Source organism: Dufourea novaeangliae, unplaced genomic scaffold, assembly GCF_001272555.1.
Source record: "Dufourea novaeangliae isolate 0120121106 unplaced genomic scaffold, ASM127255v1 scaffold124, whole genome shotgun sequence".
In the NCBI taxonomy this organism is placed as follows: Eukaryota; Metazoa; Arthropoda; class Insecta; order Hymenoptera; family Halictidae; genus Dufourea; species Dufourea novaeangliae.
In genome coordinates this window covers 773,930-788,790 of record NW_015374010.1, presented here as the reverse complement: position 1 = coordinate 788,790, position 14,861 = coordinate 773,930, and the positions used below count along the sequence as shown (strand labels likewise).

The following is a 14,861-nucleotide window of genomic DNA, read 5'->3' as shown; positions in this document are numbered from 1 at the left end:
AGAACTTTATTCATAAAGTATGCATCTGAGTGGGTCCTGCCTTGTAAATTAAGTCGTGAGGTCTATACTTTTTAAAATATTTTATAACTTTATTACGAAACCAAAACAAAAATTGCTTTATTAATTGTAAAATATATTTCTAAAATTATTAAACTAATTTTGAAATTCATACTGATTTTTTACATGATCTTACAAAATGAATTTAAAAGTTTTTAAGTACTATTTACAAAAGTTTCACTAATAAGAGTGAAGTTCTTGTTTATTTGTGTAATATATCAGAATCTCAAGTCTTTTCTTTACATGTTTATAAATATTGACGCGGTAAATACTTTTTGACATTGACGTTAAGCGTAAGTTAATAATACTGAATTTATTATCAGCTGTCTTTTGATTCAACATAACTTGCATTTGGGTGGAATGCTACATTTTATTAGTTGTTATTGTTGCATTTTGTTATAATTGAAAACACAATGTGATAACAACTGTGACATGAAAAGTTTTATTATGAAATTCTACATTTGTATTGCCATGTGTCATGTTTCAAATACTATAATGTATCAAATGTAAGAGATTTATATGATCAAATGTAGATAGTTTATGAATTCTTATCATTAATAATACACACATAAGTATATATAGAGAATACAATAAAAATTTATAATAATTTATTGTTTGTCTCGAATAATATTTGACTTCTATATAAAAGACAAAATGCATTTATGCACAAATCTGTCTTAATAAATATGTTTTGTTACAGTTTAGAAATTAAATTAACATTTTTAACTATAATGACAAATACTTCACTATAAAAATGATGTAATAATAAAGTAATGTGGAGAAATAGATAACAATGCGATTTTAATTATATTTGAAGAAGACTATTACGTTCGGGTGGTACAACAAAAAAATAAGTGGAAAATATGGAATAAAAAATTTTCATTTGAGACTTCGTTTCCGAGAAAATCAATTGTAAATCTGATGGTTACGCGTGCAATTGAATAGGTTTTGACCGTCTTGACCAGCGCGTCTGTTCATTGCATTCCATTTCTACTTACTACCATACGTATTACGTATATATACATGCGTTTCACATTAATTTTCATATAAATGGAAAATCTAAGATAAAATTAAACATTTTGACCAAAAATAATTCATTTATTTAAAATGATTTCGCTAGAATTGTAATAAATTTGTTGCGTACAGTTGGCAACTTCAGTTTATATCATGTCAAAAAATAGGTGGTTGGTGGTTTCATCGCGATTACCAGCGACTACCAAAAGTCACCTAAAGTCGATATTAACGAAATAGATTGATTTGTAAATGAAACGATAGAAAAAAGTAGTTTAAGTAGATAATTCCCACAATAATTTAATCAGTTTAAACAGTTTTTTTACACGATATGGCATACATGTGGTCCGAGCTATTGACGTTCGTGTGTTATGTAGTCGCGTTATTATAATAGAAATTAATAATTTTATGGAAAGATACAGAAATCTTTGAAAAACAGTATTAAAAATGAAGACAGCATTGATGGTGGCTGAAAAGCCTTCTTTGGCAGCATCGCTCGCCAATATTTTAAGTAACGGTCGATGCACATCCAGAAAAGGTAGGTTAATGTTTTCGATAAAAGAAACAAGTCTTTGAAACGAAATAAAAAAAGTGAAAGTTTAGTTCAAAATAATAACTACTGGTTAAAGTCCTTTTTTACATCTGGAAACTCAAATTTCAGGTTTGAATGGATCGAATACTGTTCATGAATGGATAGGCCAGTTCAAGTCTGAAACAGTGAATTTTAAAATGACTTCTGTTTATGGTCACGTTATGAATTTAGATTTCTTTGGGAAGTACAATCAATGGGACAAAGTGGATCCTGTAAGGGAAACATAATTATAACTTTGATCATTTTTAATCAATTCCTTGCACATTCATTTAGAATAGATTCTTTCTTGTTGTGTTTAAGGCAGAGTTATTTTCATGCCCAACAGAAAAGAAAGAAGCATCTCCTAAACTAAAAATTCCTTACTTTCTTGCTAAAGAAGGAGCTCATTGCGATTATTTAATATTATGGTTGGATTGTGACAAGGAAGGAGAGAATATCTGCTTCGAAGTTATCAATGCAGTGCAACAGGGCACAACTAGGAGGCTGAGTCCAAATGTATGTCTTTCTGTAACACTAATTAATTATTGTTCTGTAATATTGATCTGTATATTTTAGGACATTTGGAGAGCTCGATTTTCTGCTATTACAGAGAAAGACATTAAAAATGCATTAGCAAACTTAGTGAAGCCCAATGAAAATGAAGCTAAAAGTGTTGATGCCAGACAAGAATTAGATTTGCGAATTGGTTGTGCTTTCACCAGGTTTCAAACAAAATTTTTTCAGGTAGAACCATTGTGAACTATTAGTTTATTATATTTTCTCTTATTAGAGACTATTTTGATGTATCTATTTTCTCATCATTAGGGGAAATATGGAGATTTAGATGTATCCCTCATTTCCTATGGTCCATGTCAAACACCAACACTAGGATTTTGTGTACAAAGGCACGATGAAATTCAAACATTTAAACCTGATCCATATTGGGTTCTACAGGTGTGTATTTTTCCTAAATTGGTTCAATAATTCACTATAAATATGATAAACCCAAATGTATTCAAGGTTACAGCAAAGTGTCTTGATGGTCAAGATAGTATTTTAAGCTGGAGTCGTGTGCGATCCTTTGACAAAGAAGTAGCAAATATGTTTCTGAGCCATGTAAAGGAGTATGACGAGGCAATGTAATTATCAAATAGCGTAAAAACATTCATTATAATTGCTGAAATAATCATTGAATCAAATATTTCAGTGTCATAAGCGTGGAGAGCAAAGAAAAGACAAAATCACGACCAATAGCTCTGAACACAGTGGAATTGATGAGGGTAGCAAGTTCAGGCTTGGGAATGGGACCACATCACGCTATGCAGTGCGCGGAACGTCTCTACATACAGGGCTATATAAGTTACCCTCGGACTGAAACAACTATGTACCCGGAAAATTTCAATTTACTGTAAGTTGTACGAAACCGCATTAGACCCAATTACTTTATCTTTTACATATCACAGTGGATACAGAAATATGCATATTTAGCGCAGTGTTGAAGCAACAACAGAGTAGTTCCGATTGGGGCGATCAAGTGCGTAAAATATTAGCGAATGGCATTAACAGGCCAATGAAAGGACGTAATGTTGGTGACCATCCTCCTATCACTCCAATGAAGCAAGCTACGAGGAGCGATCTCGATGGAGATTCGTGGAAGCTTTATGATTACATTACCCGACACTTCATTGCTACTGTAAATATTTTGTAGTTTTAACGTATTAATGGTATTCTTTAAACGAGGAAAATTAAATATCTTGAACGTTACAGTTAGATCAGGATTGTAAATATCTGAGTACAACAATGAAATTCGAAATAGGAATGGAGGTTTTCTCTATGAATGGTCATAGTTTGATAGACCCTGGGTACACTAGTACTCTTACTTGGCAAGCGCTCGGTAGCAGTGATACGCTACCTAAATTTGTACCCGGTGACAGAGTCAATATACAAGAGGTGGTTAATTTTCTTTTTCACGCTATTATACTTTGACGTTTTATACACAGTACTTAAGACATACAGGTTGCTGTACATTTGGAATTAATTACCTGTATCCTTTACATTAGGCGAAACTGCTTGAATGCTACACGCAACCGCCCGATTATTTGACGGAAGCAGAACTAATCTCGCTTATGGAGAAACACGGAATTGGAACTGATGCTTCGATTCCACTACATATAAATAATATATGTATGAGAAATTATACTAGCATTGCAACTGGCAGGAAATTAGTTCCTACCTCATTAGGTATTGTGTTGGTCCACGGATATCAAAAGGTATAAATTTCTGTTACACAGAAAAATAATCATCAGTTGCAAATTAATTTCTTTGTATATCAGATAGACCCTGAGTTGGTTTTACCTACAATGAGGTCTGCAGTGGAGGAACAGTTGAATCTAATCGCTCAGGGACGAGCGGATTACCATGCAGTATTGCAGCATACGGTAGAAATTTTCAAACAAAAATTCCAATATTTTGTGCATAATATTGAAGCGATGGATCAGTTATTCGAAGTTTCGTTTTCACCACTTTCTGCGTCCGGAAAAGCCCACTCCAGGTAGGGAAGTAAATGCGTGTTCATTATGAGAGTTGCCAAAGACATGGCTCTAACGATAGAAAGAATTTTTCTGTTCAAAAACAATATTTATAAGAATATTGTTCGTATTTTAGATGTGGAAAATGTAGACGTTACATGAAGTACATACAAACAAAACCGTCGAGGATGCATTGCGCGCACTGTAACGAAACGTATAACCTTCCACAAAATGGAAACATTAGAATCTATAAGGAACTGAAGTGTCCATTGGACGATTTCGAATTGTTGTCCTGGTCTACTGGAGCACGGGGGAAAAGCTATACCTTTTGTCCATACTGTTATAACAATCCACCATTTAGGTAATTATTTTCTAGTATTGTATCAGAATTGGCTTGACAAATTAATTTCATCCAGTTTATTATACCGTATTAAAATTTTAGGGACATGAAGAAAGGAATTAGTGGCTGTAACTCATGTACTCATCCAACTTGTCCACATGGTATGAATTCTACTGGTTTATCGAGTTGCCTTGAATGCAATTCGGGTATACTAGTGCTCGATCCTTCAGCCGCACCTAAATGGAAACTAGGCTGTAATCGTTGCGACGTTATTATTCATTTATTCGATAATGCCCACAAAGTGGTGGTCGATACTGATGTGTGCGACTGTGGCGCGCAATTAGTCACTGTGGAATACAAACAGGCAAGGAAATCAGTGTTAACTGTCGCTTTAGAAAGTCGCTTAACAAATGAAACGTATTCTTCTATCTGAATGGGACTAGAACACATTTTTAATGTTAAATATCTATTTACGTTTTCTTATTACAGGAAAAAACTAAGCTTCCCAATGAAGCGACGGAGATGACCGGCTGTGTTTTTTGTACACCAGCTTTCTCCGCTCTTGTAGAGAAGCATAGAGCTGTCGCATCAAAGCCAGTTACAACCCGTAATCATGGACATGCGAAGAGTCGTAGTCGGGGGAAACCTCGTCCTCCTAAAGGCAAGATGGCTCAGTTGGCAGCGTATTTTGTATAATAATTTTGTAAACCAAGCCTGTGAATGTAATCGTTTTCTTATACACTGAAACATTCGGCAGTCGGCGTAAGCCTAGAAATAAACTCGAATTACATTCACTACCTCAATGACTCGTAAAATACCGATAGCTTTAGGTTATTTATAACAGTCAGTCATATGTTCTTAATCTCGTGACTCTTGTAAGCGTAACAAACAGAGTAAACTGTGTCTTATTTTATACATTCGTTTCACTACATTAGGAAATGTAATATGAAGATTGTAAAGATCACAGCATATGATTGCCAAAAAACGATATTAAATAGAATTTGCAATTATACAAATCTTTTAGCTGCTTTAATTATCCTTTGATGAAAATGACCCTTTTTATGGTTGGAGTCCCATAGAATTACGAATTCTTAGAAAAAAAAACGTTATGGTACGTATACTCTAAAACCAATGGTTTTCCCGGATAATTAACTTTTAAATAAGATACCATAGCAATATGTAGTAAAATGAATCAAGAGGATATAAACGATCATCAGCAAGTCTAGAAATATAACCGCCAAAAGTAAGTGAATCCTATGTAATTCCGAAAGAAGAGATGGACAGAGTATATATTTTTTTTTTCTGAACAAAAATCTTGTTATTCTTGCAAATCGTTGGGTATCGTTTGTACCAGTAGAAATGACAAATCGTTTTGTTCGTAATGCGCTGGTTTTTATTAGAAAAACGTTATTAAATAGTTCGCGCCGGACACACACGCAAAACACGCCCGAATGAAGAAACGGTTGCTGTGAACGAACAATGGAAAACGACGCGTCGAAGAGTAAACGCATTTAACGACAGAATTAAGTTCTGTAAAATGGTAATACTATAAAGCGTCTTTCTCTCTCTCTCTCTTTTTCTTTTTTCTTTCTTTCTCTCTGTCACGTGTAAATGCAAAACCGCGCGTATATAAACATTTGCACACTACAGAGTGGTTCAGTAATTTTCGTCACCTGGGAACACCAACGGACAGCAGATTATTTTGACGGTGGTCTAATGTGATATGAAAGCGCAATTTCGGGATAGTTTCGCAGTGAAGGCTATTTCAAAGTTATTCAAATATTTTTTAACATTCAATTAAACGAAATTAACCATAATAAAATTTTAACGAATAAACGAACATGTAATCGTTTTTCAACGAAATTTTTCTTCAATTGACACAAATTTGGTTAATTCTAGGTGACAATAAGTACCGAGCCACTCTGTATAACGATCTTATAATAGTTTTTAGGCTAGAACGATCTAACTGCAACCTAATAATCAACTAACTAGCTGGAACAATGATCACTGCGGCATTAAAGTGGTCCATAAAGCCTCGAAAAATATTTACGTTTCCCCAATTCTTGAACTCCAATGAATTTCACAGTTAGAGAGATCTCTTTTCAACGTAACTGAAATCGTGTTGGAGAATTCATCGACCACAGTAATGACAAGACTTGCGAACGTTCATTGTAAACACACATTCTTATGGACTACGACATATTATAAAACGGAAAATTGTTTGCTTCACGGAGTTTTGGTAAGTTCAACATAAAATGCAGCCTTTGTGAAAATTTATTGACACGTTCAGTACCGTGTGGATCACTACCAAGTTGGGAAGAAAACTTTAACCCTCATCCGTCCCTCAGTTTCCCAACTTAATTTGTCCCTCGGTGTCAAGTTGACATAGTGGTAAAAATTAATATAATGAAGAGACAAATAGTTAAATTTGCAAATTCTTTAAAATAAAAGTTATGAAGCCCTAAGGACATTCATTCACTCATGACAGAATAACATTATTTCTGAGGAGTAAAATTTGTCAAATTGACACAAGGGACGGACGGATGAGTGTTAAACAACTACGTATATAAACTTCTCAGATCGTTGTCAAAATAAAGTATCGAATATGAAAGATGAAATTTTTAAGAATTCAATGTGTGACTCGTAAGGATGTTTCATAAGGAAACAATTGTAACTCGGAGGACACAATCAGCACGGAACATGTTTATAGGCTACTGTTATATGTATTGTGTGTTGTACTTTTGAATCAGTAACGAATGCACAAGATCCGCTGTCTAGTAGTGACTAACAAATCGTCGTTTATACAATAAATTAATTGGCGATCAACTAACCGTTTACTACTACAATATAGTATTGCGGAGCTCCTCGCGTGCCCAGGTTTCTCGATTGAGAAATTGCTCTGTGTTCACGGGACGAATTGTATACAAACCGTCAGTCTTATAATAACGCAAATGCTACCTATTAACGACTGAAACAACTGATTCTCCCTCGAATACTGATCTCACGATAAAACAGATTTTTTTTTCTCTCCGAGAGGACGAACTGGAAAGTTTCGCATTTTCGAGAGACGCGCTTCGAGTTCCCGTTGTTGATCCAAGTTCACAAACAAAAAAAAAAGGAAACTGACAATTAAAATGAAAACAAACACTGTGTGTCCATCGAGTTTATCAATAAATACTTTATCGCTCTATTCTTAATCGAAAACTATATAAGAACGTCTATAGTTCCCTGTCATAGATTTAAACTTATCATCTTCGAGATTTGTTTATGGTAAAATCCCTAAAGAAATTGACCAGTCTAGGATTCTTTCCTTTTATTTTTTCACAAGAAACACCGTCTTCGGACAGGATTTTCTGGATTTTTTATTCGTATCAAATTGAATCCTGTTGTTTATCGTCGAGTGAAATTGTTATTTAACGAGATGAACGCGTCGACTGCCGTTGGAAATTTTTGTGGACGTTGCTCTGGCAGTTAGTGTATGCGAAGAATCCTTCAACATCATTAGGACAATTATTGGGTAACGAGTTGAATCTATCATTTACCGAGATGCCTATTTAAATTTCGCGGTTTTTCGTCCCAATAGATATTGCGTTATTCCCACCCACGTATAAGAGTTTAAAAATCTATTCACCAGATCTTAATGATCTCCTGACTAATGTCCTTAATGCCTTACACAATAACGGTTAATTTGTGGAACATGTACCCTGCCACAAGAGTGGTCGCGATTCGATTTCAATACGTTACACATAGCTAGGTATTAAAAAAGACGAGACATCTCGATTTCTTAACAATCGTTACACGTTTGTAAACGTTCTTGTTTATGAATTTAATTACAGTGTTGTATTTTCGGCAGTCAACGCGTTTAAGTCTGCCACTTCTCTTTGGCAGTGTTTAACGAATGTGACTACAGGATGCATCGACTGCGCCTGTCTAGTGCAACAAAGTCGACTACGTACGTACACGGAGAACGGACGGTCAATGAAGGAGATCAATCTTATATTTCCGATATCATCGGATCATTTACAGCAGTGCTGCCCCTTCGTGAAGTTTGAGATCTCGAGAACTGATTTTGCTTCCCTCAATTTTACTACTTAGACTTTGTTATTTCACACAATCTATTTCTGTTAGTTCTTTCACACGAGCTCCGTTAAATTCTTCACTTTTCCTCCAATGTTTTCCCTACTTTGCATGCTTTATTCCCGCTTGCATTACCTCTCCTACCCTGTTTCTACGATAGATTTTTCATTCTGCTGTCAATAGATTCTTCTGTCTGTCATCAGTCCTTTTCCTCTCTGACTGCGTTACTGCCCCTCTGCTACCATCAGTCCTACTATTTTTTCTCTATAATTATCTCCAGTTTCCCCCTAAGAGATCTCTCCAGATCCTATGCTTGCTACGTTATCCGTTCTGTTTCCAAAAATTTTCGACTTTATTCACAACGGTTCTCACATTCAATCCACATTAGGTCCGCCGCTTTGTCCGAGTGGCGACACAAGTCATTCAAAAAGAAACGCCACTCGGGAACAGCACTGACTTGTAAGACGCTCTACCGAATCTCAAATCGAACCGAAGTGACTAATCCCCCCCCCCTCCCCCTGTATTAAACTCAATCAACGATACATCTACTCAGGACGCTTAATACTGAAACCACCCCTCGATACTCCCATCCCTTTCTTCCTCGCCCCCCTCAGTCTCTGGCTGTTCGTGCACCAAAAACAAAGAAGTGCCCCCGTTAATTTTGCGGCGGCGTAGCGTCGTCGTCCTGTTGGTCACTGGTTTCAGCCGCGGACGGTATCGTCGCGAGTAACCTGACCGCTAATCGACTCGGAGATCCCGGCGGTTCCGGCTCTTGGATCGCCAGCTGACGGGTGAGCCTTGGCTTCGACCTGGCTGGCCTAGGTGTGTTCCGCGCAGTGATTTCCAATGATGCGCTAGATCTCGAGATCCTCCAGGTGCTGGTACTGGCCGTAGTAGCAGAACCAGAGGAGTCGTTTCTAGACGAGCTGAGGTTCGAGTCCTGCGACGGTTTCCTTGTGATCAGCCAGGACGAGGCGCGTCTCTTGGGGTCGAGCAGCCTCAACGGTATACCGCAATGGTGTGTCTGCCGCCACGAGTCCGATCTGGACGACGAGAAGTTCTCGCTGGACGACACCGAGGAGGCTCTCTTGTGTTGTTTCTGTTGTATCTCAGCGATCTGATACGCGTACTGATCGCTCCTCGCGTGACGCGGTCTGGTGTCTTTCGCGCACGGCCAGAGTATCCTGGTTCCCCATCGTCTGTACCCGGAACACTGTCCGCCGGTCTCCAACAGCCTCGAATTGCAAGCGCACGGCGTCTGATTGTCCCTGGACGATCGGTCCACCAGACTGTTAGTGTTCACCGGTGTTTGTCTGTTGCTGAAGTTCGAGCTGTGCCGGCACCTGCCGATCCCCCTAGTCACTCTGGACTCCTCGATTGCCTTGCAGATCAGCACGCAGTCTTTCTTGAACTGTTTGGTAAGGATCGCGTACAGAAACGGATTGCAACAGGAGTTCAACGGTAGAACGAACACGGCGAACACCTTCGCCTGTTCCAGGGAGACCAGCTGCAACCCGAACGTCGCTGTTAGAGAGAAGAACGCTATCGGGGACCAGCAGAGAAAGTCCGTGAACACTAACAACGCCATACGCTTGGCTATACGGGAGTCGTTCGAATTCCATGCTTGGGAGCCGCGGATCGCACAGTACATCTTCAGATAGCAGCCCATCAGGATCAGAAACGCGACCCCGTTGATTAGCATCAGGAATATCACGTAGGCCAGCGCGGCGTTCCCGGTTGTCTCGAACGGGAGACATATGGCGAACTTTCGGTAGTCAGAGATTCCGATCAACGGCAACGTGGCCATTGAAAGAGCGAAACACCAGCCCACCGTCATAATGTAGCCGGCGTGTTTCAGGGACAAACGTTTGTTCAGATGCATCGCGTGGGTTATCGCGTAGTTTCGCTCGAGAGTGATCACCGCCAGGGTGTACACGCTCAGCTCGGAGCTAAGCACGCCGAGAAAGCCAGCCAGCTGACAGCCAGCGGATGTCTGCCAGGGAATCGCATACTTGCGGAACTCGCCTAGGGTTGAGGCGTCCACCACAGCTAGGAGACCTGAAAGTATAGAAGGTTTTCTTATGCACGGCTGGGTGTTGTTCGATGTTCAGTGGTTTTAGTTTTTTTATTTGCTATCTGGTCTTTTAGTGTCTCTTGTTTTTCATTTATAATGTATTCGGTCTCTGAGCATTTGGTATCTTTAGTTCTTGCTGTACGTGATTGTTTATGTCTAGTCTATTTGATTGGTGTTTAATGTGTTTAACATTCGATCCGTTAGGTATTAACCGCCTGGTATCTTTACTTTTCAGTACTTCTTCTTTAATCTCTAACGTTTTTTTTTTTAAGCTTCCCTTTTAGGTATGTTTGTAGGGTCTTCCATGTGGACATCTTTGGTGCCTTCGGTCTTCTTGATCCTTAGAGACTACTAACTTGAATATATATATATATGTTTAGGGTACTTAGTCTGTAGTGTGTATGTGTTTCATTTAACGTTCTTGTATACGCTTTTCTAACTATCTTTTCCCCCTACCTAGATAGATGCCCATGAAGAAGTCAGCGGCGGCAAGATTGCAAACCAGAAAACGGGGAACGTCCATCTTGCTTCTGGAAAATATCAGTACGAAAACGACCGTGCCGTTTCCGAGCATGGCGAGTAGAAATACTACCCATACACCGCAACGCAGCGTCCACCAGTCGAATAGATCTTGACAGGGCAAAAATGGACCTGGAAACACCCAGCAACAACGTACAACGGTATAGTTGTCGATCGTATCTTTTGTACGCTGAGAAGAATGTATGAGACATACCAGGTTGGGGTAAACACTGGACGTGAGCAGGAAGCGTCTGTGCTGGCAGCGTGACGCGGTTGTTCTGCTCGTCAAAATAATCCTCAACATATGAGGGCAGGTTACCGGGGTACGTAAAATCTGAACCAAATTTAGCCCAAAGTTCATTTATTTTCGAGCCGAATTTGTCGGTCATGTTATCTAAACAAACGTCATCACTTCAGTGCTGCAAAGTTTCGTCTCTCTCATGATGACTGAAATGTTTTTTCTTTTTTTTTTTTTCAGATGATATGCATACCGCGTGAGATTGTGTGCTTTAGCATGAACTACGGCGTTTCTGTCTGCGTGTATAGAATTAAATTCTTGGAAGCAAACGATTAACCCTTTGCGGACGATAAACCCGTACGCATTCGGCCAGCGTGAATTACGAGTATCGTGTTCGCTAAAAACAACCGATGTATTCGTTTACAGACAATCTCTGCCTTATGTTGTTAATAGAAGGAAAGCCCATAAAAAAACCCGGGTCTACAACTTATCCTCAAAACGTTTCGTTCGCAAAGGGTCAAGAAGCATGTTCTGCTTGTGTGAGATTAAATGATTCACAAATGAAAAAGTCCCCCGCTGAGAAATGAAGTCAATTCGAAAGAGTGTCCTTAGAAATATTGTTAACGATCGCGACTTTCATGTGTATACAGTGTAACTCTGGGCTGGCGTCATGCTTTGCAGCATTTAAGTGTCGAGTTGCGAATAAAAATTCTACTGCACATGCAATAAATCAGCTTATGACAAAACAACAATAGTATTCATTCTAACTGATGCGTTTAGGATTCCAACGGAACTGAAACAATTCGGGGTGTGAAATGTTTCGTGTAACGATGATATCGGTGGCGACGATTCAAGATAGCGGAAGAGGTACCAAGAATGGCCACTTACTCAGCTGCGGCCAGATATCGGCGAAGCTCGAGTTCCAGAGGCTCATGTCGAACTCGTTATCGGTGGGGAACAGAATCGACTCTTGGACGGACGATTTGGTCACCGAATCCTCCACTTCGATCGACAGGAACGAGCAACAATGGTAAGCGTACGAGAGCACCATGGTTTGCACTCTTGGGAACTGTTCTGGCGATGGGAATTCCCTGAGCGCTGGGTTGTTAAACGTTTTCAGGTGCAGCAGTCCTGACAGTCCTAATGTTGGCAGTGCGGGGAACACATTGTTTCCTAGGTTTCTGCAACATTTTTTGTCCACCAAATGTCACAGGTACTGTACTGTGATCTAATCATGTGTAATATCGATGATACTGTTGTGTACAACTAAAGTCGAGACAGAGTTGATATGCGAGTGGTGAGGAACTAACCCACTCCCATCTCAGTAACTACCCCAATTTCCATTCCATGGCGGGCACTTCGATGCTCTGATATTGTATTCGTTAAGCAACGGAAATAGTTTGCTATGTGTAGCTGTGTCATTTTTATTGCATCGATCATATCTTTCGTTCAATCGAGAAAACGTCACTTCTATCAATCAGTGAAGGTGTGAACCAGAGCTGTTGAATATTCGAATAGCAGTAGAATTCGGAATTGATATTCGAATTAGTTGAATATTCGAAGTATTCGAAATATGTATTCGGATTATTCTCATATTCGAAGTGAAATTTTGGATTGCACGGAATAGGAATCTGAACATAATACATTATTTCACACTTTTATCGTGAAATTCTGTTCACATTGGCCTTTACAATTATTTGTTTTTCAAATTCTTATCGAATACAATCCAATATTCGATCACTTTTATTATTCGAATAGTTCGGATATCCGAATACTTGCAGCTCTAGCGTGAACCAATTCCCACCGCTAGACACCTCTAACTATAGAGGTGACAAATTCGCGTAACAACTCTGACTGTGTCCCGACTTTTGTAATTGGAACACGCTCGAGGGGACTCACAAGTCTTCCAGGTGTTTGGTCTCCTTGAACGCGTCGGGGTGTATGTACTCGATGTAATTGCTCTCCAGGTCTCTGAAACATCGAACCATCTTTTTCAAGACGATAGCGTTGAGCCATCATCGCGGGAATAGTGACGAGCGACGGGACTTACAACACCTGCAGTCTCGTCAGTCCGACCAACGAGTCGCTTGAAATCATCGTCAGCCGGTTGTTAGAGAGGAGGAGATCGTGCAGCATGTCCAGACCGTTGAACGGTTCCTCTGGCAACGATGAAATCTGATTGATGGCCAAGTCCCTGTGCACAGAAGCGGTTGTTCGTTATATCATGTTCCAACGAAGTTTTAGCAATTGTATTTCGGAGCACGAGCAAATTCGTATTGAGTAGTGAGTAGATATATTAGCGAGTAGTAATCGTGGACAGAATTAATAACAAGTAGGTAACAATTCGAAAGAGTAAAGAGTTGAGTGATTAGCCTCCAGGTGGAATCACGAATAGAATTGACGGACAATTGAATGAATAATCTATAGATCAAGGAACGAGTAGATTTAATAGTGAGTAATAAATGAATTGAGGGACCAATCAACTTTCCATTCAGTAGACTGAATATCAAGTGAATTATAATTTGAAAGAATGATGAGTAGAGTGAGTAGTGTATAGATTGAGTAGAGAATAGAATTGATTGATAGTAGAATGTGGATAATCTATATATAAAGGAAAGAACTGCTACAGAAGAGCGAATAGAATAACCAGCAAGTAGACTTCCAATTTACTTATTGAACAGTGAGTCTATTTTGTAATTTAGTACTCTGTGTATTTGGAAACATATGTTGTATTTTATAACTTACAAAACACGTAGCTCGCTGCAGTTCCGTAAATTCGGCATCGCCGTCAAGTAATTGGACTTCAGATCCCTGAAACAGAACAAGAAGGGGCTCGATATCCCGATTCGTGCACACCGGCGACGAGTGGAAAACACGTTGGATATACGTTTCGATCACTCACAGACTTTTCAATTTCGGGCATTGCTCGCACAAATTCACGGGGACGTCCGTTACTTGCGCCCGATCCAATCTCAGCACTTCTAACGACCGTGTCCCGTTCAGATTCGGAAATATCCGTAATTCCTTCAGGTTCGAGAGGATCCTGCAACGTTCCAAACGGACAGACCGGAGAATCGCGTAAAAATCTTTTTGCGCTTAATCGTTATGCAGAAAATTGATTTTAACAAATGCTCAAAGTGATACGTGTCCCGTCGAATTCGATAAATTTTTGCACTAATTCCCCTCTCCGTCGTTAGTTATTTTATTATTTAAATCTACTCTGGTACATTTGTGTATCCCGTGAATTTATTTCAATTTCACAGCAAATGCATTTACTCTGCTTTAGCTGAGTATATTCGTCGTAGCTTAAAAATAATTAAGCACACAAGTGCACGTTCCCAAATAAAACAATACACTTAAAGGGTTAAAGTGGTTACGTTAAGTGGGACACCCTGTATATTATTTTTAATGTAAATATTCTATTATACAATTGTCCGATCGTCCAT

The 14,861-nt window shown here is 39.0% G+C and overlaps 2 protein-coding genes across 2 annotated transcripts in view; one reads left to right on the top strand and one right to left on the bottom strand.

Annotated features, from left to right (window-relative positions):
* Positions 1-1,515: 1,515 nt before the first annotated feature.
* Positions 1,516-5,258, top strand: LOC107188405 (DNA topoisomerase 3-beta-1). Its single transcript, XM_015576692.1, has 14 exons — positions 1,516-1,606; positions 1,730-1,872; positions 1,961-2,155; positions 2,216-2,383; positions 2,465-2,593; positions 2,660-2,778; positions 2,847-3,047; positions 3,128-3,332; positions 3,407-3,589; positions 3,700-3,909; positions 3,973-4,190; positions 4,304-4,528; positions 4,610-4,871; positions 4,997-5,258. Exons 1-14 carry the CDS (start codon positions 1,516-1,518, stop codon positions 5,201-5,203), a joined length of 2,556 nt encoding a protein of 851 aa, XP_015432178.1. The 3' UTR covers positions 5,204-5,258.
* Positions 5,259-9,239: 3,981 nt separating this feature from the next.
* LOC107188363 (lutropin-choriogonadotropic hormone receptor) overlaps positions 9,240-14,861 on the bottom strand; it is a 29,421-nt gene continuing 23,799 nt past the window's right edge. The window contains exons 6-13 of the mRNA XM_015576639.1: positions 14,318-14,458; positions 14,161-14,226; positions 13,466-13,609; positions 13,315-13,386; positions 12,304-12,596; positions 11,392-11,571; positions 11,115-11,309; positions 9,240-10,642 (exon numbers count right to left, since the gene is read on the bottom strand). Coding sequence (XP_015432125.1) covers positions 9,240-10,642; positions 11,115-11,309; positions 11,392-11,571; positions 12,304-12,596; positions 13,315-13,386; positions 13,466-13,609; positions 14,161-14,226; positions 14,318-14,458 — 2,494 coding nt within the window. The remainder of the gene's footprint in view (positions 10,643-11,114; positions 11,310-11,391; positions 11,572-12,303; positions 12,597-13,314; positions 13,387-13,465; positions 13,610-14,160; positions 14,227-14,317; positions 14,459-14,861) is intronic.